The sequence below is a fragment of the Phalangium opilio genome, unplaced genomic scaffold, assembly GCF_054372755.1.
Source record: "Phalangium opilio isolate 3A_F unplaced genomic scaffold, DU_Popi_V2 ptg000106l_1, whole genome shotgun sequence".
In the NCBI taxonomy this organism is placed as follows: Eukaryota; Metazoa; Arthropoda; class Arachnida; order Opiliones; family Phalangiidae; genus Phalangium; species Phalangium opilio.
The window spans coordinates 1,347,928-1,373,688 of NW_028324208.1; the positions used below are offsets into that span (position 1 = coordinate 1,347,928).

The 25,761-nt window shown below is 37.1% G+C and overlaps 4 protein-coding genes across 4 annotated transcripts; 2 read left to right on the forward strand and 2 right to left on the reverse strand.

Annotated features, from left to right (window-relative positions):
- Positions 1 to 230: 230 nt before the first annotated feature.
- LOC149623872 (uncharacterized) lies at positions 231 to 3,266 on the forward strand. Its single transcript, XM_089852227.1, has 4 exons — positions 231 to 254; positions 299 to 780; positions 906 to 1,867; positions 2,119 to 3,266. Exons 1-4 carry the CDS (start codon positions 231 to 233, stop codon positions 3,264 to 3,266), a joined length of 2,616 nt encoding a protein of 871 aa, XP_089708353.1.
- Positions 3,267 to 3,775: 509 nt separating this feature from the next.
- On the forward strand, positions 3,776 to 5,604 carry LOC149623873 (uncharacterized). Its single transcript, XM_089852228.1, has 3 exons — positions 3,776 to 4,683; positions 4,759 to 5,464; positions 5,511 to 5,604. Exons 1-3 carry the CDS (start codon positions 4,359 to 4,361, stop codon positions 5,602 to 5,604), a joined length of 1,125 nt encoding a protein of 374 aa, XP_089708354.1. The 5' UTR covers positions 3,776 to 4,358.
- A 436-nt stretch (positions 5,605 to 6,040) lies between these two features.
- Positions 6,041 to 8,383, reverse strand: LOC149623874 (uncharacterized). The gene is made up of 3 exons (XM_089852229.1): positions 7,645 to 8,383; positions 6,536 to 7,300; positions 6,041 to 6,465 (listed from the first exon to the last, which is right to left on the reverse strand). Exons 1-3 carry the CDS (start codon positions 8,381 to 8,383, stop codon positions 6,041 to 6,043), a joined length of 1,929 nt encoding a protein of 642 aa, XP_089708355.1.
- Positions 8,384 to 12,291: 3,908 nt separating this feature from the next.
- Positions 12,292 to 13,290, reverse strand: LOC149623875 (uncharacterized). Its single transcript, XM_089852230.1, has one exon. The coding sequence runs from the start codon at positions 13,288 to 13,290 to the stop codon at positions 12,292 to 12,294; it is 999 nt and encodes a 332-aa protein (XP_089708356.1).
- Positions 13,291 to 25,761: the final 12,471 nt, after the last annotated feature.

The following is a 25,761-nucleotide window of genomic DNA, read 5'->3' on the forward strand; positions in this document are numbered from 1 at the left end:
AATTACAAGAACTTCAAGACCCAATTAACTCCAGAACTACAGAACCTAACCACAAGAACTTCAGAACTTCAAGACCCAATTAACTCCAGAACTACAGAACCTAACTACAAGACCTTCAAGACCCAATTAACTACAAGAACTTCCAGAACATCAAGACCTAACTTCAAGACCCACAACTAACTACAAGTACTTCCAGAACCTCAAGACTTTCAAAACCTTACCAGATCTTCATGAAACCTAAAACATCACGAATAGTAAGAACATTAACTCAACAATGGTGGACGCGGGAAGCGTCTAGGACGCGGAACAAGAACTTTTAACCTTAAAAGGAAGTCAAAAAGCCATAAGAACTTCCGTAACAAAAGCATGCAACAATATATACGCGCTTCTTAAAAGCGCTAACGTGGATAGTGACGATCTAAAGGACTATTTAGCTTTATTACAACCAAAAAAAGTAGAAATGAACTTGATAGACCAACGCGTAGAGATATTAACCACGGGAGCGGCCGAACGAGAAAAAGAGACGGGACGCGCCATCGAATTTCGCGGCCGGATCATCGTCACCAAGGCGAGAGTTAACCGGAATCTAAACCAACTCAATCCAAACTACTCGGCGGCTACATCCATCGTGGGATCTGTACACGGAAGCGCGAGAGAAGACGCACCAGCGACCAAACTTCCGACCCTCACTATGCCTAAATTTAATGGCGGCATCACTAAGTGGACATCATTTTGGAGTCACTTCAAGGCAGCCGTAGACATCGACCAAACATGGCCAAGGTAGAAAAATTTTCATATTTGGTTTCATTCCTAGAGGGGGAGGCGGCTGGCGTTATTAGTAAAATGGTTACATCTGAGGAGGCTTACGATGACGCGGTCTAATCATTAGAAACACAATACGGTAGAAAAGATGTCATTGTAACTTCGTTAATGCAAGAATTAGCGGACACTCAAGCAGTTCATAGCTCTAGTAACATAAAAGCTTTAAGAAAATTAGTAGATACATGCGATGGGAACATAAGGAGTCTAAAGAATCTAGGAATTAACATGAAAGAAAACGGATTCTTTCTCTGCCCAGCTCTACTTAGTTGCCTACCAAACGATATAAGGTTAGACTATAGCAGAAAAAGGGGCGCGAACGACGAATTTAACGTAGAAGCCCTAATAGAATTTCTAAGAAAAGATGTACAGGATAGGGAGGTAGCGGAAATGTTAGGAAAATTCCAGAACTTGGAGCACTCAAAAACAAGCCAACCTCCAACCCCAACCAATAATTACCGGGAGAAATACCCTAGACCAAACCGAAATTATAACCATAACCAAGGGTCGGCCTCCGCTTTAACCGTTTACCAAAACGCAAATAACTATGAACAAAACCCAAATAACTATGAACGGAAAATGTATTGCATGTTTTGCAAAAATAACCACCACCAATCCATTAATTGCAATTATCACTCTCTAGAAGACAAAATTAAACTAATTAGAAACGAAAATAGGTGCTATAATTGCGTAAAATGGGGGCACGACACGGCTAATTGCAGGTCCCCTTTCCAATCATGCAAACAATGCAAAAAGAGACATAACATACTAGTTTGCGACCAATTAGAAGTCAATCAGAATAAAAACACTCAAGAAAAAACCTTAGACAATAGCGCAGCTTCATCACAAGGTACGACCATGCAAATTGCAGTTAGTAACCACGTAGCTTGCCAAAAAACAGTTCTATTACAAACCGCCCAAGCTCTCGCTCTAAATCCAGAAAGCCCAAACCAAAAGGAACCCCTACGGTGTTTACTAGATGGGGGGAGCCAGTTGTCATTCATAACAGAAGAGATTTCACAAAGGCTTAGATTACCCGTACTAGGAAGTACACTCTTAAATATTTAAAACTTTGGGAGTCAAAACGCGCCAGAGGTTAGCCGTAACATTGTCAAATTAGTTTTGCAAAACCTTAAAAATCCAAACGAATTTGTAGAAATGAAAGTTGTTGAGGTTCCCTATATCTGTAGAGCGTTAGTCAAACCACCTTGTGAAGAAATTGAAAGCAATCTTAACCAAAAAGGATTGCAGTTAGCCGACGATAGAAACGACCAAACAACAACATAGGCGTTTTAATAGGAGGCGATTCTTATTGGGAGTTCGCATCTGGTAAATCAGAACGATTGGGAAAGGCCACCATAGCTCTAGAAACCAAATTAGGATGGGCCATATCTGGACCGGTTGAAATAGAAAAGGCAGGTTTAGAAACGTCTTCTTCCTTTCACATTAGCGTAGAAGAAAGGGCTGACGAGATGATAAGAAACCAATGGGAACTAGAGACTATAGGAATTAAGGGAGACCTAGATAAAATACCCCAAAAAGAGGAAATTATTGAGCAATACTCAGAGAACCTTAAAACAGAAGAGGGGCGATACGTTGTGAAGTTCCCATGGAAATCTGACCGAGAAAACTTACCGGATAACTTAGGTGTAGCTAAATTGAGAATTAAACCCTTAATTAAAAAATTCGACAAAGACCCAAACTATTACCAGGAATACCGTAAGGTATTGCAAGAACAATTAGACTCAGGAGTTATAGAACAGGTACCAGATAGCGAAATTAATACCGAAGCTTGCTATTACTTACCACACCAAGGAGTAAAACGAGAGTCTAGCTCAACAACAAAATTAAGAGTAGTCTTAGATGGGTCCTCACACGAACCAGGGGCACCCTCATTAAACGATACGCTACTGTCAGGGCCTAACTTAAACCCCGACCTCCTTATGCTATTATTAAGATTTAGGACCCACCCAGTAGCCTTCACTACAGATATTGGAAAGGCGTATTTACCCACTAGGGGAATTAAAGCTCGGGACCTAGAAAATCGTAAAACCTGGTGGGAGGGACGCGCGTTTTTAAAGAAAGACAAAGAGCATTGGCCAAAAAACATCCTAGAACTAAATGAAATAAACGATGAGAGCGAAAAGAGAAAGACTGCGTTGCATGTCCAATGCCAGAAACAAGATTCAATTCAAAATTTAATAAACCTAAACCAATTTAGCAAAATTAACAAACCAATACGAATCGGGGCATGGATCCTTAGATTTATTAGACACCTCAAAATGGAAACTAAATCTGTAGGAGAATTAACGTCAGGAGAACTTAACACCGCAGAAAATTTGTTAGTTAAACATGAACAAAGAAAAATTTTTAGAGACGAAATTCAAAATTTGCAAAACAATAAACCCATTGAAATCAGGTCCAAAATTTCTCCCCTAAACCTTTGATTAACGAAGATGGCCTATTGTGTGTAGGTGGTAGATTAGTAAAATCAGATTTAACATATCAATCCAAACATCCTGCAATCTTAACTAAAAACCCACGCTTAGCCAAACTCTTAATGGAGAGAATCCATTATGCACAACACTATAACCCAAATAAAAAAACAATAAATAAAAAATAAAACGTTTTAAATTAAGAAAATTTTCATGTAAAATACTGCGTATTTTAGGGGGGAGTGTAATATCCTTTGCATAAAACTTGTATTTTTTATCTATTTTATCTATGTAAATAATTGAAAACATTTGTAACAAAAATAACCTAACCAAGAAAAAGTAACCTGTATAGAAAAAACCACCTGCAAAATATCTTAAAAACCCAACCTTCAATACATAGTGTGCACGCCTGGGCGGAGCTTAGGGTGACCCCCAATTTTTACGGGGGGGTCGTAAATTCAAACTGTTTACCGCGTAGCAACGAAAGAGGTCGCCATATTTGTGGTCAAATACAGCTTTGTTTACCTTTATAGTTGGTACGTTTACGCCATAATTAAAATTTAAAGGCTAAATTTTATTAATTAATCGATAATGGGCCCTAAGAAAAACCCCGATAAAATTTTTAACCCAGGTTATATGGGCAAATTAACAAGCGAAGACAAATTAACTTATCAAAGTTAGTTAGAAAGGTTTGTTGCGCTAGGCCTTGGTGCTGATCCCTTTTCTATGAGTGAAAATGGTTTTACATTGGACCTAAATGCTTTGCCAAACATATCCTATGGCGACATAAGTTTTTACATGATTCAAACAACGAATAGTGATACATTAGAAGAGATGAAATCTTTTAAGGGAATGGAATCCCACGTTTATCTAACGAGTGGATTTGTAAGGTTCATTAAAGCAAGAAAGCTATCGGATGCCAATATTTTAGTGATTGGAAAGGTACGTTTGACTATAATATCTCTATTACATTTTTTACACTGCCTTTGCTGATTATAATGTCTAATTTAGGTTAGGCACTCTCAAAGAGCCTCTGAAGATGATCTAACAGCCTGGATTATCGCGCAGAAAGATGGGGTCATCGTAACTGCTCATTGCGACTGCATGGCTGGCTTTTCAAAATCGTGCTCACATGTTGGAGCTATTCTTTTTGGAGTTGAAGTTGCGGTTGGACTTAAAAGCAGCAAAGTTAGCACTGATGTTTTGAACCAGTGGCTAGCACCAAGCTCCAAAGTTGTTGAACCGAAAAGAATCGAAGAAATAAATTTTACATCAGCCAAAACGCGAAAGAAATCTTTAGACGAAATGAGGGCAGTGGCGTTGGCTGGGAGTGAAACCCCGAAGACTTCTAGGAAGACCCAAAAGGAATATGTATGTCCACCAGTAGGAGAAGAGGAATACAAAGAGTACTTGGAATCGCTAAGCCGAAGTATATCCATGCTGGCATTATTATCTATAATTGAGCCCAACAGTAACGCATTTGTTTCCAAAGTTAAAATGCCAGAGCCATTTAAAGAGTTGTTTGAACCAGAAGGTCCAACGATGGAATTTGATAAGTTACTAGAGCTTTGCTCCGAAATTAAGAAAAACATCGTAGTATCGCCTGAAGCTTCCGATCTTGTTGAGAGTAAAACCAGACAGCAGTCAAACTCAAAAACCTGGTATTCGCAAAGAGCTGGAAGAGCCACTGCCTCAAAATTAAAGTCAGTTTGTGGTACAGATCCTAATTCCCCATCGCTCAGTCTAATTAAAACAATATGTTATCCGCTTGAGTCCCAGTTTTCAAATGAAGCCACCCAATGGGGTATCGCTAACGAAAGACATGCTTTCAAATGCTATGAAGCTAAGTACCAACAGCAACACGATGAATTTGAGCTTGCTACAAGTGGTTTCATTATTAGCACTAAATACCCGTTCATGGGGGTATCTCCAGACGGGATTATGTCTTGTAAGTGTTGCGGCAAGGGCGTCTTAGAAATAAAATTACCATTTAGCTTTAAGGATGCTCAAATTCAGGACATAGTCATGTCTAAATCTTATTTGATAAGACAAGGAGACGGAGGTGTAAAACTTGACAAAAATCATAGTTATTACTATCAAGTACAAGCCAATATCTTCATCTGTAAAGTTCAATACGCCGACTTTGTAGTCTGGACCCGAAAATTTATGTACTTCGAAAGGATCTCCAAAGATTGCACATTTTGGATGCAGTGTGTTGAAAAGGCTGAGCACTTTTTTCAATTTTTTTGCTATCAGAATTAGTAGGAAGGTGGTTCTCGACAAAGAAAAATCAACTAATTCAACGTTCAGGCAACACTATGATAGCAAGTTCACCAAGAAAACAACCTAACTTGGACAAGCAAATTGAAAAATATTGCTTTTGTGGGGGACCTGAAGAGGGTGATATGGTGGGCTGCGATAATGAAAACTGCGAAAAGAAATGGTTCCATTTTAAATGCTTACGAATCCGGGTTAAACCGAGAGCAAAAGTCTGGTACTGTCCAGAATGTAGACCATTAATGCAACCAAAAGGGAAAAAAAGCAAAAAGTGAAATTCTTGTTTTTTTTTTACTGTTTAAGATCAAAACCAAGAAATGTCCAAAAAAGTTCCATGTGCAATTTTAATTATTACTATTTTATAAATCAAAAGTTTAAGTTCCTAGAAAAATTGTGATAACTGTTGGATAATAATTTTGATAAAAGCAATAATTATTTAATAATAATTGTGATATTTTCAGACAATAAATTTTGTGATGACAATTACTGACTCGCTATCTATATTTAATTTATTCAAAAGGGACTACTGAATCACAGCTATTGACTAAAGCGCAACACACGGTAACAAGCTTGTCAACTTTTGGAATATCATTTCCATTTTTGATCATAAAGTCAACCGGTAACACTGATTTTAAAATAGTGTACTTATTCCGAGTAAGTCCAATTGCCCTCTCAACGTGTATTCTAACATTAGCTATTTTACGGGTTGTCATAACTTCTTGCGCTGACAACTGCTTCTTCCCTTTAGTGAATGCTGGTATTGCTAACCTTGCACAGTAAAAGCCAACACTCGTTTCAATGGTAAATCCCCGATCAGCTAATACTAAATCTCCCGGTAATAATTTTTCCAATATTCTACAATTATCTGTTATGTGTTTATCAGATACGCGACAGCCCGAAGCTTTCGAAATGAATGTAATTACTCCTTGAGGGGCTATACCAATAAATTTAACAGTGTTGTGGTGCTTATAATTAGACCATGTGTTCTTTTGGGACCAGATCACCAATTAAGACCGGCAAGTATCGTAGCAGGCACCAAGACTGAGCCGCAGTTTGCCCTGTCGCGCCATCTGGGTTTCCCAACATATTTTTAGTGATAGCTGAGGGTTTATCCTTAATGTCAGGGCCGTATTTAAATAAGGATATTCTGGAATTCAAGTCCTCGAGCCTAAAGAGTTTTTCCCTAATTAGGCTGTTTAAAACTAATTTTATCTCTAGAGGCCCTACTCCTTCCAAGATATCATGCATAATATCAGGGACAAAATTTGAAACTACATGGAAATATTTTAGTTCATTTAACAAGCATCGCCTTTTAATACCAGTTTCGGAAGAGTTTTTTTGCATTACGTCATCTTCATAATTGACTTTATTCCGTAGTAAGTTTCGGTCGAGAGTAACTTGCTGGTACATTTCATTTCTGTGTATCTTGCAAAAGCGGCACATGTAATTAGCCGTAAAACCCTCGACTAAACCTAGCATAGAATTCAGGCCAAGATTATCACCACACACTTGAGCTAAATATGCGTAAACTGTGCCCTGATATGAAGGTGTATCAATGTAGAAGCCATTTGTTTCGATCTCATTAAATTCAGCAACAATAACAGATACAATTGAATCCATTTTCTCATTTTTTAAATAAGCCGATTTGCAAAGTGCCAGTAAGTAGCAGTTGTTTAAACATGAGTTAAGTTTTGGTGGAAACCCTTTGATCGTGTAATAGAATCCAATGACCTTGTGCAACCCCGTTTTTGAACCAAGTGGGTTTGTTACTTCAAATTCGTCAGAATACATCATTATAGGCAGGGCCGGAAATAAGCACAGGACACTGGACATTGTCCAATAAAATTTTAAAATGTCCCATAATTTTTCAAAAAACTAAGGGGGTCACTGGACATTTTGACCAATAAATTTTCCGAAGTTTTGAAAGTTTGACTATGAAGATGCGACACTATTTTTGCACACTCCAGTGGACAATGTCCTATAATTTTTCCAGTCAAAGGGGGCGTCACTGGACACTTGTCCTATAAGAAATTTCCCTTATTTCCGGCCCTGATTATAGGTATAAGAACCTTATTTTCATCGCACTGTACACCATTTTCTGCAGCCTGCATACCATCTTTAAAATCTCTTAATCCATCAGATTCTGAATTCATGTACTCCTTTACTCTGTCAAAAACCCCTGGACTTTCTAAAATAACTTTGAGCATGCTTTTAAGAGGTATGAGTTGAAACTCTTGAGTGATCCTTTCATTTTGTTCGCTATTTTTATTTGCCTCAATGCCTCCAATTTTTATATCCTTCGGTGGAATTAAATGGCCGCTTTCTCTAAGACATTTATTTTGCAAGTACTCCGTATCAAAATATTGAAACCAATTTGAAATTTCGTCGAATTTTGATAGTATATTTTCCATGTCCTCATTGGTACCTTGATTAAGATTTTTGTGAACGATATCCTTCAAATAGGTTACTATCTCGCCAATTAAAACTTTTATACTACCAACAACTGTTTGCACAGTTATATTTTTAGGAATATCATAGCTCAAAGGATTATCTTCATTATCAGAATTATTATTTTCGTTCTCATTGGCCATTTCGTTTTCAGGACGAAATTGTTCTTCCGCTATTATAGGCGTTTGGTTAGAAATGTGATTTGAGCCTAAGGAATCCTGATGATTTTTATCCAGGTGCTTTTTTAGGGTACAGAAGTATGAATAAGACTGATTGCAGTTCTCTTCGGCACAATAAATAGGCCCAGCCCCATCATTTAACCCATGAAGATTACGATAATGATGAATTAATTGTCTGGAAGTTTGACCGACTTCCTTATTACATTTAAAACAAGTATAACCCATGGTTGGTTTTTGAAATATTTACAAATGTTTATATAGCTCTATTGAAGAGATAGTCAATATATTGCCTTCCTTTTCGCACAACTTACTCGGAGGCGGGTTTTATGACAACCAATTCTTTAGCAAACTTTTCTTTGAGTGTAGCATGAAATGAGAGAAACTTCGCTCTTGGACCAATGGGTGGAACAAGTTCCCTAACTAGATCAGGAGTAAGCAGCAGGAATGCGTCCTTGTCGATTTCATTATCTTTACAAAAAAATTAGCAATTAATGTGAACAAATAAATATTGAGCAGGAAATTACAATATAATAATAATAATATTAATTATATATAATATATAATAATGAATGAATGAATAGCTTGTTTATTGTGCATAAAAAGAACCGTAGTGGTTCACGAGAAAATACACATTATTATTTACAAAAATATTATGTACAACCGATTAATAATTTATACATGACTAAAGATTTATATAGGGAAAGTAAAAGATTGAAACATAATAGAAATCAGCGTATTCTATTTAAGTTATCTGAAAAAATGTCAAATCTATCATTGAGGAGATTGCAGGACTGCTGCATTCTTATAATGGGATTTCTGCTATTTCTTGAGTTATAGAATAGGGCACAGTGTCGTAGAATTTTTGGCACTAAAAAGTTAAGGTTTGATAGTAAAATGGGGGATGGAGTTATATTATTAACAAGCTTATATACAAATTGTACATCACGAATTTTACAAATGTGGTCCAAAGTGGCAATTTTTACAATTTTCAATAAAGAGAGGTAATCATAGATATTATCTTTTAAATAGAAAGTGTGACAATAGAGGATAAATTTTCTTTGTATACTCTCGATCCTATTTTTTAAGTATACACTGCAGCCAGACCAAACGAGACAACCATACAAGATGCGGGACCGAACCAGACTTAGATAGAGAAGCCGAAAATGGGAGAGCGAACCTAGCTTTCTCGCCAGTTTGAGTATAACTGCCAATGTGCGGCGAGTCATACTGATAATAATGAAATGAAATGAAATGAAAAGGAAGTTTATTGTGCACTTAAAAAACTGTACAAGTAGTTCACGAGAAAGTACACAGTTAATGCGGTACTAAGTATACCGGAATCATGAATTATTTACAGATCAACGGTGCTTAGGTTTTATGCACATTCTATTTGTATCTTGTTTTACGGAGAAGTTATGGAATTTTTAATATGTTTAAGTTTAACTGAAAATATATCTAATTGATTGGAGTATTTATTATATGTTTTTTGTATTCGGACAATGGGATTCAGAAATTTGGAAGACACGTAAAATGTTACTTGATTTCGTAGTGTGTGTGGCACCAGAAAGTTTAATTTAGCCAGTATTTCACTTAATGAGATTTGATTATTTATCAATTTGTGAAGAAATTTTAAATCTGTTATATCAAACAACAATTCTATGGACGGAAGGTCCAATCGCCTTAGCAGCATAACATAATCATACTCAAGGTCGCGCATGAAGAATGTATGAGCGCAAGAAATAAATTTACGCTGTACAGCCTCTATGCGCTTCCGCAAATATTGGCTACATCCACACCAAGCCAATGAGCCATAAACAAGTCGCGATCGAACGAGACTAATGTAAAGCATTTTAATAATAATAATAATAATATAAAATAATAATAATAATATTTCAAGCCAAATCTTTTAGTTTGGAGTAACTTTGGACCCTATATCCTCTAATAATTGAAAATCAATTGTTCGGGTCGGCCTCGTTTGAAGCGCACCTATTCTCTAACCACAATCCAAATCGTCATTCAGATAGTTTTAAATTTTTCTCTCAATCTAAATGTACTGTACGTTAAGGCAAGAGTCGTTTATGGGCCAATTGTATTAGGCGCGCTTTCAAATTGAATGGATGGAAAATTTGAGACTTCACACGTTCTTTCCTTAAGGTAGAAAGACGTACTTCTTTTGTTTTAAAAATTAGAGTACAACGTTTTTAATTTGCATTCAAAATTGGCGTTAATTTAAATTAGTGTTAATATTGAATTTTTAAGGGTTAAATGATTTAATTGTAGAAAATTTAAAAAAAAATAGTTTTCTAGTTAATTTTAAAATTTTCAATTTCTATTTAATTTCAAATTTCCTACAATTAAATCATTTAACCCTTAAAAATTCAATATCAGTTAATTGCTGCTTGGCATGTACATTAACACTGATTTAAATTAACGCCAATTTTGAATGCAAACTAAAAACGTTTTACTCTAATTTTTAAAACAAAAGAAGTACGTCTTTCTGCCTTAAGGAAAGAACGTGTGAAGTCTCAAATTTTCCATCCATTCAATTTGAAAGCGCGCCTAATACAATTGGCCCATAAACGACTCTTGCCTTAACGTACAGTACATTTAGATTGAGAGAAAAATTTAAAACTATCTGAATGACGATTTGGATTGTGGTTAGAGAATAGGTGCGCTTCAAACGAGGCCGATCCCAACCATATGGATTGCGAGTGATCAGAATCATTTTCAATTTTTAGAGAATAGGGTCCGATGTTGGATGTTTAACTATGCAGATAGGATTAATTGAATTAAAAATGCATAGATGACAGACAAGGAGGATTCATACCATTTACACAAGGAGGCCTGGCTTTTGAATCATTTACGGAGTCTGGTTTCCTGGTGTAACACCTGAAGCCTGGCCTCCTTGTGTAAATGGGTAGTATTTTCTGTCTTATGAGATTTTACATTATGTATTTATAGACCTTAACTCTTCCATTTCCCGCAATTCCGACTCAAACCTAGTAGTTTGACTGGGCTTATCGTGGTACAAGCCAGTATAATTAACTATAACGAAACCACAGACTTACTGATAAAGTTTTCGCGGTATGAAAGTAGGGACCATTCGGTCAGTCTTTCTTCAACAAAGCTATCCATAACTTAGGTAAATCTATTAATTATAATTACAATTTAAATTGAAATTAATCCGTAATCTAAAACTCTTAAAGGGGCTAAAAGGAGGCTTGCGGGCATCGTAGCTTTGTATGAATAAAAAGCAAGTCCGTGATAATTTTAGGATTATCCTTTTGTTTATGAGACAATTCCGGATGTAACGAATGAACAAACTTTAATGAAATTTTACGAAATCTATCTACAAATTGTTATTGTTTTGTTATAATGCTCCATTAGTGAGCCGAACTATTTTTAATATAATGCTCCATTATTGAGCCGAACTAATTTGAAATAATGCTCCATTAGTGAGCCGAACTATTACTCTTTTAGAGAGTCTACTTATATTTTTTTCTTACGCTCCGTTAGGGAGCCTACTTTTTGACTCCTCTCCGATACCGTCCGATTTTAGGAGTGAACTTGATTTTAAAGGTGAGAGAGAATCTCTTAAAATTGTCTCCTTACTCTTCCAATACTACAGAAAAACCCAGCTTTTCATATTTTTGGGGTTTTACAACTGTCTATTTTGATTTATTTTTATGTTTACCAGTTCATGCGTTTTTACCTTTAGATTTCTATCTTTCCAAGCTATTTTCAGTGGAATTTCGTGGCTTTATTATATTTTATATTTTCATTTTAATATTCGTTATTGGTTTTATCCTTTAATCGTATTTTACTAATTTTAAATTTAACACTCCCCCCGCAAATACACAGTATTTAAAAAACGATAGTAATAAAACATTTTAAATTTGTAAACAAACATATCTAAAAACAAAATATGTATACATTTTTTTTTTAAAGTATTTCTTTTACAAATGGTTTTTTCGAGGTGATACAAAATTGTTCTCGCGAATCACGAAATATTGTAGTGGCTTCTTAGGGAGGCTTTTTAATGGCTTAATGACCTTTTTTACGCTTTATTATTTTTTCTTTATTTTGATTACATAACATGCACATTTTCTTTCATTATCTATCGAGGGGGTAACTTACTTATTTAAGTCTATTTTTTGAGCTGCTCCTAAAAGCTCCGCAACTTCTCTATTCCCTACTTCAATTTGCAAAAATTCTAATAAACTCTCTACATTCCAATTATTCTCTACTTTCTTTGCTTTACTGAATTCAAGGCGAATATCAGCTGGTAAACAACTGAACAATTTGGGACAAAGAAAGATACCATTTATTGTTGTATCAATTCCTAAATATTTTAGCGTTCTAATATTTCCTTCTACCGAATCTACAAACCTCCTTAATTCTTTTGTGTCAGAGGATTTTTTGATTGGCGGTGATTCTGACAGACTTTTCCTTAACGCGTGAACAATTAAATCTTTTCTACCATATTTCTTTTTTAGCGTTTTAACAGCGTCATCATAAGCTTGCTCTGTAGCGGTCATATTTTTTATAGTGTCAGCTGCCTCTCCCTCTAAACAAGAAGCCAAATAACTAAATTTTTCTACCTTTTTAATTGACTCGTTGAGTCCTACTGCAGTTTCAAACTGGCTCCAAAATGAAGGCCACTTTGTCAAGTCTCCATTGAACTTTGGCATGGTCAGGGTGGGTAGTCGCGTGTGAGAAGGCGGTGGCATCACTATTGTTGTTGTTTGGTTTGCTTGTTGATATGGCGGTGTTGAATCTTCACCCGTAACCGACGAACGAGACGAGCCCGATCTACTTGTTTGTTTTAACTGTCGATTTGCCCGCGATCTAATTACTGTTATTTTGTCTCTATAATCCTGAGCACCAGCTATTTCTTTTTCCAGCGTATTTTCATCGTTTATTTGCTCAATCATTTTACTATCCAAGTCTATAAGATCGCTTTCCTTTTGTTGCAATTTTGCCAGTTCGTCTTCTATGTCTCCACATGGCAATGGATCCATCGTAAGAAGATCATCGAGCGATTTGACTATTCGTGTAGTCGCGGCCCGTAATACTTTTTTGGTCGCTCTTAGCCTAACTAACTCCATACTCTCTTGTTCTGGATCATTCATTGTTGATTTTCGTCTTAGAGTTTTTGTCCAATGTTCTTTTCTCACCCGTCACTCCGCAATTAGTCCTGGGTTTCGGCACCAATGATAATTTTAGGATTATCCTTTTGTTTATGAGACAATTCCGGATGTAACGAATGAACAAACTTTAATGAAATTTTACGAAATCTATCTACAAATTGTTATTGTTTTGTTATAATGCTCCATTAGTGAGCCGAACTATTTTTAATATAATGCTCCATTATTGAGCCGAACTAATTTGAAATAATGCTCCATTAGTGAGCCGAACTATTACTCTTTTAGAGAGTCTACTTATATTTTTTTCTTACGCTCCGTTAGGGAGCCTACTTTTTGACTCCTCTCCGATACCGTCCGATTTTAGGAGTGAACTTGATTTTAAAGGTGAGAGAGAATCTCTTAAAATTGTCTCCTTACTCTTCCAATACTACAGAAAAACCCAGCTTTTCATATTTTTGGGGTTTTACAACTGTCTATTTTGATTTATTTTTATGTTTACCAGTTCATGCGTTTTTACCTTTAGATTTCTATCTTTCCAAGCTATTTTCAGTGGAATTTCGTGGCTTTATTATATTTTATATTTTCATTTTAATATTCGTTATTGGTTTTATCCTTTAATCGTATTTTACTAATTTTAAATTTAACAGTCCGCCGTTTCTACGTGTCAGCCTAGAGGTCCCGCAAAGCTTTGGTTAGCCCCTTTAACAAGTAAAAGGCTTTACCTTACGACTATAGAATCCACTTTTGAAACATTTATCGCAAAGCAAACCGATTTTGTAGTGAGAAGGCAGTAAAATTTTCAATGGTACCTGTTCGATCTTCAAAATCAGGAAACAACAACGACCACACCCAAGCCGAGTCCCAAGTCGGAATATATGGGATGGATGAGTTTTCAACTGAATATTTTAAAATGCATTAACATAAACCGTTTTTATAAAGAAAAACAATATTTTAATTTTATTTTCAAAATATCGCTTACCTCACACACGTTAAAAATTTTCACTTTATAATAAAAGCCTAAACGGTACAGCGCGAAATCGCGACTTTCGCGAGTGGAAGTCTGGCGGGAACAGTCAGTTTTATCATGGAAAATTCTAGAAAGAGTTGCCGTGTACCCGCCGTTTTGGGTCTCTGACGTTGCACCCCCGCATTCCACCATTGGTCCCCAGTAGCACAAGCCTTCCGCATAACAGTCGGTTAAAGGTCGAATAGTCGGTTTACGGTCCAGTCAGCTGTACCATGCTTATTTCGATACTTTTCCGACTCATGAAGCCGACTACTTCTTTTAGTTGGCAATGCCGACATCTATCTGTCAGTTGGAACAGAGATGGTTTAAAGTAGGCTTGCCTACCGTCTAGAAAATTTCAACTTATTTTTTGCCAATTGATTACCGACTCTCTCGCGCTAGTCGGTATTGTGACGTTTAAGAAGAGTAAAATTAAAAGCAAAGTTATGCTTAGGCCGTTTAGTAACCGACATTTATCCGACAGTTGGAACTGAGATGGTTTAACGTAGGCTTGCCTACCGTCTAAAGAATTCCAACACATTTTTTGCCAATTGATTACCAACTCCCTCGCGCTAGTCGTTATTGTGACGTTTAAGACGAGTAAAATTAAAAGCAAAGATATTCTTAGGCCGTTTAGTAACCGACATTTATCCGGCTGTTGGAACTGTGGTGGTTTGAAGTAGGCTTGCCTACCGTCCTAAACACGAAACCCACTTTTGCCAATTGATTACCAACTCCTTCCCGCTAGTCGGTATGGTCACGTTATAAAAGAGTAAAATGAAAAACGAAGTTGTTGTATAGGCCTTCTTTTTCCGTGGGACGGTTTTTTTTTTACTTTTACTATTCCGCAAAATGTATTAAAGAAATTTCAATACTTGGTATCAGTATCCTTTACTATAAGCGAATCAAGCCTCGAGTTAAGGTTTGATCGTCGCAAAAGCGTCGGACCTCTTGCTGACAGGTGGTTAAGTCGACTCTCAAACGTGCTGGATGAGGGTCGTATTTCATTCGTGTCGTAACAGTCGGTAAACCAGTGGGCCGTCGTCCCACCGGGCGGACATTTCGATTCTCAAACCCTTACTCTACCAGCCCTTTACCGACGATTTACCGTTCCTATACTAAAAAGCCGCGAAATCGTCGGATTGAGCGCGGCTTTAGGTAGGCATAATGACGCCGACCTATAGTCGGCCAACAGTCGTTTTATAGTCGCCTCATAACAGTCTGAAAACCGGCGGGCTGTCGTCCCGCCGGGCGGACATTTCGACTCTCAAACCCTTACTCTACCAGCCCTTTACCGACGATTTACCGTTCCTATACTAAAAAGCCGCGAAATCGTCGGATTGAGCGCGGATTTAGGTAGGCATAATGACGCCGACATATAGTCGGCCAACAGTCGTTTTATAGTAGCCTCAAAACAGTAGGAAAACCGGCGGGCCATCGTCCCTCCAGGCGGACATTTCGACTTTCAAACCATTACTCTCCCGACTTATTAGTGACTTTTTACCAACTCGTCGGTAACACACAAAGCCGACCATGTAGGCCCTACGTCGGCAGTGCTACTGGGGTAACTATAAACTTGGACACGCCAATATGATTAAAATTTCCACTCTTGGTCCAATGGCTCCAAAGATGAGGCTTTACTTTTATCCACGTCCCAATACTGGTAACGTTATTATTTCCCGAAACCTCCGCAGGAAGCACGAAATCTCCGTTGAGGATATGAACAAACCTTAAATCAAAAATTAAAAAAAAATATTTAGTTTTTGTTTGCTGATGAACAATAAAATTCCTTTTAATTTAAAGTTTAGACTTTATTTAAATTACAAACAAGTAAAATGCTCACATTATTGGAAAGACGATTTTCAGTTGTTAACTATTTATTTATTTTAGTATGAAAATAAATAGATTTTTCTATTCACTTTTGGCAGTATTTAAATTGGAGCGGGGTGTCAAAGTAAAGAGAGTGAAGTGTGAAACAGAAAATTCAGGTATTTATAGCTTGTTTATACAAAGGGTTCCTATCCTCGACCAATGAGAGGGCTACAATTTGCGGTAAAAGGAACTTTCATACATATAAGACCAGAAGTTTATGACTTCTTATCCTGGGAAGTATTGGACTCTAACCATATCCGGAACCATCTCTGTTAGCCAACTTCTTATTAGGTCCGATCACCACGCCACCTACGGCGTTTCCCTCATTTTGAGGTGGCAGGCTGATTTGCGCGCCAGCAGCGGGCAAGTAACGAAAATTTAAGGTGTGTCCTGTGGTTTGAGGTAACGAATCAGAAACGGTGACAAGAACAGCTGTTAATAGAGTTTGCTAGAAATTCCGGTCAAACTAGTGTGGGGTCCTAGGCCCACGGATTGTAATGGATTTTCATAGAGTTTTAGCCAGACGGCTTTTCAACGATTGGCGCTGAAGAAGTTTTGAACACGCCCCACAGTTTGAGTGCCACAGCCTCTCGGCCGGGGATTTTTTTCAGTAGATTAGATAGTTTTCCAAGTGGGGAGGAAACTTTCGACCCTCTTTTACGATTGCCATTGGCAATTTTGACTAGCAGGGATGGATACCATATAAAGCCTTAGTGTCCAATACTTTCCAGGATAAGAAGTCATTAACTTCTGATAAGACCAATAAGAGGGTAGCTTTTTTGGGTGAAGCGTAGAAAACTCACGTTTATCCTTATTTTTATGAGAGATCGGACACTGGTCAAAATCCCTTACACTTCTTGGAAAATCTCGATTAAAATCTCACTTGAAAAATCTCAAAATCTAAAAACCTCATTTTAAGGTCTAGAAATTCTGACTTCTGTACCTTAAAAGCCTTCCAAATAGTGCTTTAAACCGAACACAGTTATCTGATTTGTGATCCGAACAGATGACATATCTTTGGTTGACTTCAGCTATCAGTTATACAGTTAAGAGCCATTTTCACTTCAGATCAGATGCCTTTTTCTGATACACATTCGGATCACATCATATCTGAGATAAAAACGAGATTGTAGACATTTGAAACAGATATCTGTGGCATCGGACGTTGTTTCGGATTAATACATTTCAGAATTTAAACGCTTGAAATGTATTCATAACGCATATACTTAAAAAAAAACATCCAGACAAATTGTACATTTGTTGAAGGTTGGATGTCGAGGGATTCGGAATCCCTCTACATCTAACCCATCTCGGAGGGAAACAGTTCAGTTTATTTTCCCAAACAATTGACTTGGTACTAGTAAAGATGTGAGTAGGTAATTTACCGTCCGTAAATTACCGGTAATTTACCAAATGGTAAGAGTTATCAAACATTTTTGAAATTTTTATGCTCAGAGTATACAAACCTCTTTGAGTGAAACCAAGTGTACTAGCCTTCCGAAGACTAAAACAATGTACTTTCTTACTTCTGAGTCCCGTTTTCCTCGATTTCTCGTTCCTTTATGCGGCTGTTCTAGCTTAAAATAATGGTTCACACATCCTCATATTGTTAGTCACTTAAACAGTGTTCTCAAGGCGTCTTGGTCTAGACTAGGTAAGGTTGAAGAGGTCTTAGTAACCAGAGCCTAGTATATATTTTCTTCGATATATAAGTTATATGCTCATCCCATTTAAATAGTTCATCGAACCAGAGGCCTAAATATTGAAAGTGGCGCACTCTCATTATTTTTCCATTGTACTTGACATTAATGTGCTCAGCAGCCTTAGTTGGAGCGAAAATCATAAACTTTCAATGTTTATTACAAGGCCCCTTGTTTTTAATGTAGTGTTAAGGCGACGGATATCCTCTTCGACAGTCTTAATGAGTTGATGCCAGTTTTCTCCTTTTCCTATGATTAGAGTGAAATCTGCATACTCAAAAGAAGTTATATGGTGTATAGATTCGTGGAGTTGCGACGTGTATACGTTGAAGAGTATAAGACCCAACACGTTTCCTTGAGGGACTCCGTTCTTAAGTATTAGTTCTCTTGATGAGTGGCCGTTGCGGAAGACGTTTTGTTTCCTCCCTTGCCAATATGAGCGGAACCACGCTAGGACATTACACCCAGTCCAGCTCGCTCTAAGTTAGCCAGTAAGGGTTATGTTGGACGGTGTCAAACGCCTTTGAAAAAGCGAGGAAAGCGCCGACAACATATAGCCCACTACTTAAGTGTTGTGGTATGCAGATTATAGAGTAGGTTTTGACTATCAAGATAGGTGTAGATGTCAGAATGAGCCATTTTCTCTGTGATTATAGAGCGTAGGTAGGATGGATATCGGACGACAGTTTTTGGCTCGATAGGGCTTCCAGATTTATAAACTGGGATTATTTCTGCCGGTTTCCATTGCGTAGGGAACGATCCTAGCTCAAAAGACAGGTTAACTATTCTTGTGAGTGGTGCTGCTAGTATCGCTGCCAGAGCCTTTATTTTGGCATTGGCTAAGTCATCTAATCATGGGGTTTTATTAGGCTGAATACTTTTAAGGGCTGTAAAAACCATAACCTCTGACACTCGGTGAAAGGTATGCAAAGTACTTGTTGTACCATCTTGAGGACTAGTATCAGTGGCGTTCGGGCTACGTATTTCTTTCTTGTCGAGTAAGCTGTCAATTATATTTATGTAATATCGTTCAGTGCGTTGACAATTTCATCTGGATCCTCGAGGAGCAGTGTTGATAGCCTAGGCGTGAGATTGTCTTTCTTCCTTTTCGTTTTAAGAATGGTTTCAGGGTTTTCCACATGGTGGAGGCCCTATCAGATTCTTTAAATCTGGTCTTAAGGTAATTAGTTTAACGGTCTCTGATCATTCGGTTTATAACCTTCCTCTACCCCGATATAGGGCAGTGTAACGATCGTGACAATTGGGATTGCGACTTTTACTCTTATAAGTATCGCGAAGGTGCATTTGAGATTTGATTATCAAAGGAATATTCTTTACTGGGACAAATTTAGTCTTTAGCGGAGCATTTTTATTAAGTGTGGTCACTATTGTAGTCTGCAGATAATGGACACCATCCTCAGGGGTGCAAAATGTCCCCGTTGACAAAGCAAGGAGAGATTGTAATTCAGCCGTGAACTTTTCAGTATCCATTGCTTTCAAGTTTCGTACATCTTTTAGAACTTTAGGGTGTTTTGGGCAGGTCTGTTTCCTAACGACCCAGGTTATGTCGCGTCAATACACTGCATTGTACCACTTTGGTTTCAAGGTTGCGTTGAAGGTTGTTCGTGTATATGTGATCAATCAACGTGGATGAGCTTAGAGTTAGTCTCGTTGGCTGCATAACTAGTTGCTTAAAGTTGCCCAAAGTTTTAAGTAACATCTTGATTTTGGGCTACCAAATTTAGTGACTGAACTATAATTATGGTTTTCCCAAAATTTGAATCAGTAATATACCGGGTTAGTTACCGTTTTTAAAATATACGTTTATTTCACAACACTAGGTGCGCAGCAAGGGGATCCCGGGTTCGATCCCGGACTGTGGCATCGGGTGAAAATCTGGGAACTAATCCTTCTGCGGAGAGTTTGCAAGTTCTCTCCCCGCTTGTTAAAGGAGTTTTCCTCCGCGGTCTAACCCGGTTTCTCCTTTCCATCAAAACTTGCAGGGGTTAACGGTTATAGTTAGTATAGGGCGCTGTAGGTTAGCTGTGGCATAGGGGCTAGCCACCACCAATCTATACATTGTAAAGGGACCCACCTGTAAACAAGCCACAGGCCTAGTGTGGAAATCTCCTCATAGGCAAAGCTTAGATAAAAAATGTTGCTCCTAGAAGCAGGCAATTATTTCCGTGGCACCAATTTATTCAAAATAACAACACTGGTGGCGATTGTAATTTGTTCCACCTATTTAATAAAGATAGAAAGAACCTATCGTGCGAGAGGATGCCTATGATTTATCAAAACACAGTGACTAGTCTAGAAAAGGGCTCCATGTAATTTTATTAGTAGGAATGGAGAACGGTTAGTCTAAACTTCAGTCCGACTCATGGCCCAGTATATCCAATCCCTTCGATTCGTAACGAAAATTTTAAATTATCTAATTGGCTCACTTAAACTTTGTTTTAATGACGTTGCTGACGGAGACGGCCAAAAATACATCGTTGCTTTTTATCTCTGTCGCAATGACCAGCATCTTCTTTCATATCCCCCCCTATCGTCTCGAGGAAGGGTGTCGTGAACTTTGACGCGCGCAAAAAGTACCCTGTTCTCTATTCCTGCTTCTAAAATTACATGAATCTCTGTATCTCTGTCTTGACTAAATAATTAAAGGTTTTCATATGTGCTGGAAAGGCTGTATATATAATCAGTGTATAAAGTTAAACGCGGATATCTGTAAAATTATAAAGATATCTGAACAGATACAAGATTAGAAATCGTTCAGATAGCGCTAGGTCGGATGAAAATTATCACCTTATCGGATCAGATTTAATAACTGAAAGTAAATACGACGTTCAATGAACTGTTGACGATTTTGCGGGAAAGATATCGCAATCAGATGTCATAAAAGACGAAACAGTTCATAATTTTAAGCACTACTTCCAAAATCGTTTTCAAATTCTCAAAATCGTGTTAAAATCTAATAATCTCAAGATCTTGTACACTAAAACGCTAAATATCCGACCCCTCAGATAGCCGTACATGATTGCATCTTTAAGGTATAGCAAAACCTCAATTTCCCATTCGTTGGGAAATTTTAATTTAATAATAATTATAGTCATAGAAATTTGGAAGCTCTGTCAAATTGTTGGTAGTCACAATAAGCATGGGTGGTTTTGCTAACAATCACGGAGAAGTTACTAATGACCAGCTATTCGCTGCGATGGTACAAGCGATAAACTATGATTTAGAGAAAGTAAAAGAGTTTTCTAGTAGTATCAGACCAGTGTGGAAGGAAGTAGTTAAGATTTTACGTTGTGTTAAGAGCAAAGATGTTAAATCAAATGCCGACATCAAAGCTTCACGTTGCTTCCATTCGCGGTATCAGTTAAACTATCGGGGTTTAAAAGATTATGTTACACATATGGTTGAACAAGTGATATCGACCCATTTCCTGCTTATCAAAGAAATCCAATCCCTAACTACCCAAACCGTAATCTTTCCCCGACCAAAATGTTTCTTCCGAATCTTTCCCTGACCAAACTATTACTCCCGAATCTGTCCCTGTAAAAACTATTACTTCCAAATACGTCCCTGACCAATAATGTACCATGCAAACTCTGCCAGCTCAATTAGACGACCAAATTATGCCTGTCCAAAACGTTTCTAACCAAACCTTAATTGTTGAACCAGTATTTAACCACGTTTCTACCCAAACCTTAATTGTTGAACCAGTAGTAGCCGCGTTTTTACCCAAACCTTAATTGTTGAACCTTTATGTAACCACGTTTCTACACAAACCTTAATTGTTGAACCACTATGTAATCACGTGTCTATCCAAACCCTACCTGTCCAAATTCTAGACTACCAAGCTGCATCTCTCCAAAACGTTCCAGAAGATGGCTTAAATCATGAGGTTAATTTAAATCTTAAATCTGTAGGCCTACAAGTTCGGAAATCGGAAAGGTCAATAAAACCTAAACGAGATCTAGATAAGTTTTACCCTACTTTTTCCGAAACAACTAAGGAGGTTTTTTGCTTGTGTCAAAAAATAGATGATAAAACATTATATTTTCAGTGTACAAAATGTGTACAGTGGTTCCATTTTAGATGCGGAGGCTCAAGTGAGAGCCCTAGTACAGAGGATCAGGTTAGATTAAATGAAAAAATTAAATGTCCAATTTGTGAAAAACCAGTTTGGAGGCGAGGAATTGAAAATTGTTGGCTATCTTCCTTATTTCAAGTACTAACGGAATCAACCACCCTTGATCTAAACAACATATCTGATGCCTTATCTTCGACTTTTGTTCTAAACTTAAGTAGATTCGCTTACTCCTATAAAAGCATCCCAAATTGTGCCATTTTTAAAGCACTTAGAAACATTATCAGGATCAATGTTAGAATTTTCTAAAACGCACGGAACAGAAAAATATGGTCTCGCCGAATTGATCTCGCCATTTTGGTCTCGCCGATTTGGTCGCGGGACTAATTGGTCTCACCGATTTGGTCGCGGGACTATTTGGTATCGTGATTATTTGGTATCGTGATTATTTGGTCTCGGGACTATTTGGTATCGTGATGATTTGCTCTCGGGACTATTTGGTATCGTGATGATTTGCTCTCGGGACGGTTTGGTCTCGTGATGATTTGGTTACCAAATTAGTTGCCACCTTTTACAAAACAATGGTTCCAATAATTCGTTGCCACCTTTTCCATAATATCCTCCTACTAATTAGCTGCCACCTTTTACAAAATATTCTCCTAATAGTTAGCTGCCACCTTTTCCAAAATATTCTCCTATTAATTAGCTACCACCTTTTCCAAAATATTCTCCTATTAATTAGCTGCCACCTTTTCCAAAATACTCTCCTATTAATTATCTGACACCATTTCCAAAATATTTGTATTATTGTTAATAAATTGTTAGTGGTAAGAGGCGGGCTTTCAATACTCATATAAATAATCTTCTTACCTCCAAACAAGGTTGGGTTGGGTTATGTTAGGTTTAGTTAGTTTAGGTTTGGTTAGGTAAAGTTTGGTTTGTTTAGGTTAGGTAAGGTTTTTTGTTTAGGTTAGGTAAGGTTTGATTAAATGATGTGCGCGTCAACCGATCAGAAGAAAGTGGTAGTTGGAAACAAGAAGAAATCTACATTTCTACCCTAATGGAAAACTGATACGAACCCATCTAACTAATTAACGGATTTAAGAAGCAAACGTTGAAGTCAGAATTAATAGAGATTGTTAACAACAATGTTAGTAGTTAATTGTATGTTAGTTCTAGTTTAATTGTTTAGTATTTAGTATTTAAGTTATTATAGTTTTTAGTAAGGGATCGTTAAGGGGCCTCACAGCTTTGTGTTAGGATTTAATTGTTTATCATTTATTAGTGTTAAAAGTGTTTTCATTAAATTGTTCAATTGGTCACTCTCAAAGAGTTCGTATCCTTACTTAATTACATATACCCCTAGACTCTACATGACAAAATCCGCTAGACAAAGATTAATTCTCGCAACCCCCAATAGTGAAAGGTTAGCGAGTGCCCGGCCAACTATGATAGTTTTTTAATGAGGAGAATAGCTGAATCAAACTAGTTAGAAATGGAGAGTTAAATATATTTCCCGTTACACCTTGAAAGGCATTCACACAACTTTGTATTCTATAATTGGAGCTGTTAAATTTTTACTAAATAAGGGTGCCTAATTTGTACTAACGGAAAGATTTAACCAAGATCCCCTTGAACATCATTTTGGTAAACATCGGCGAGTAGTTGTTTGTCACGAAAACCCTGACCTCATAACCTATGGTTATAATGAAAGGAAGTTCAAAATTTTGAAGCCCTTAATTAAAGCACCAAAGAATGGCAACACTTCAAAATTTAAAATCCTCTACAAAAATTACCCAAAAGACACCTAAAATAAATAAAAAACATTTTATTTTTAGGAATTTCACTAGGAACTTTAACAATCTTTGGTTAAATCAGGAACATTTTTCTGATGAACATTGGGCCTAGTTTCATTAAAAATCTGGTACAAATTTAGTATGAAAGCGCAATAATATTTTTTTTAAATATCACAAGTATTGAGTTATCACTTAACGCCTTATAATGCACTATGCGAGCATATATTTTTCATTCCTTGTCGAGTTCCCTTGCACTCAGCAATATCTTTGCATTTAAGCTCATGGTATTTCCTTTGACTGAATTATCTGAGAGCTACTCCCCTACAGTTTGCAAAAGTATTACAGATAATGAGGAACGCTTTCTCCATCTCTGTCTTATCATCATCTTCCCCCATAACATCTTCCATTTTTCCTGTACGTCTTCCTTTTGAAGCCTTTTTTGCACCAAAGTTTTGGTCCTAACATTTTCAGTTAATACAGCTTGTTTGAATTCAACCCCTTTGGCGTAAGTGTTATTAGGCCTCCTCTACTTAATTTCTCTGACCAAGCAGCGCAGGCTTCTATTTTGTATTTGATTTTTGGATTTAATCGCCAGTTTTCGCATAATAAACGCCCCAATATGGTGTACAACCTTTCCTGTCTTCTTTGTTTCTTCTAACGGCGTTAGAAATTTTGTGGATTCTTGAAGTTTGGGACCGGCTACGTCTGGCTTCAGATTCACCCACTTAACAAGAACTTCGTCAAAAAACCGTCTCAACCAGTCAATAGCAATTAGTTCTTTTCCAAAATTACTTAAGGTATTGAACTCCTGAACTGATTTGAAACAGCTCATAACTTCAGTTTTGGTGTTTGAGGATGACCGCAATACTCTTGAGTGAATTTTGAATGAGGCTTGAACTTTTATCACAGATGGGTCAATTTCTTCATCAATTTTTATGTTAGCCATTAATTTTGCAGCTGTTTCGGATAGAGCCAACCCATTCTCCAGGAAAAACTTTGCGTTAAACTCTGAAGTCGTAATTGTTTATTTTAATTTTAATGAGACACGAACAATATAACAATTCATATAATTTTCATAACTAACCAGTAGACTTAAAATTTTGGGCAAAATATAGCTTACCCTTTGTGATTTTTTTGTTCGTTAATTCGTTTGGCATTTGCATCTGGGACAAATCCAAAGGAAACTCTCCCTTGTACTCATAAATAATAACCCTTAACAAAGTATATAAAAATTAAAATCAAGCCTGAAGAAAGCATTATTTCAAAAAAATCCTTAATAGAATTTCAAAAAAAAACAATCACGCTTTAACAATTAATCAAAAATAAAATTTTACATACCGGACAATTTGGTATTCCAAAATTGAAAAGAGGTACAGCATTTGATTCCGTGGGTCCTTTACCGCCTAGAAATGCCCTGAGCAGACATAATGTGTTCTATTTATCTTTTCCGTCGTTAAATCAATTCTACCACACGATATTATCCATCTTTTACATAGCTCAAATTTGGTTTTATGTTTGGGGAATGGTATGAATTTTATATCGCGGCTACAGTTTTTAGTAATATTGTTACAGTTTTTGTAACAGCATTTCTTATAAGAAACCATTATTAGGCCTATAAATTGTTAAAAAAGCGTAAATTAACTGTAGACAAAGCTACAGTAACCAGTGAACTACGCTGGCTGAATTCTGAGCCTCTAACTGAATTTTCGGGTTTATCCTTTTTGAATTTCCTTCTCAAAGGATCTCGTGACGTCTTACTCTTCGGATGTGCGTTGAGGTAGGTGCGCGTGAGAGCCATGGTGCCCGGCCTTTATAAAGTACCTTCCCCTTCTATCTTTGACTCCCCTTTCGATTCGTGCTCACTGCCTTTACCAACACACAAAGGCAATAATTTTCCAAAATATAAACTCGCCATTTCCTGTTTTTCCCCCATTGGATGATTGCCTTGGGTATTCTTTGAATAATTCATTAATGTTTTGCAATTGT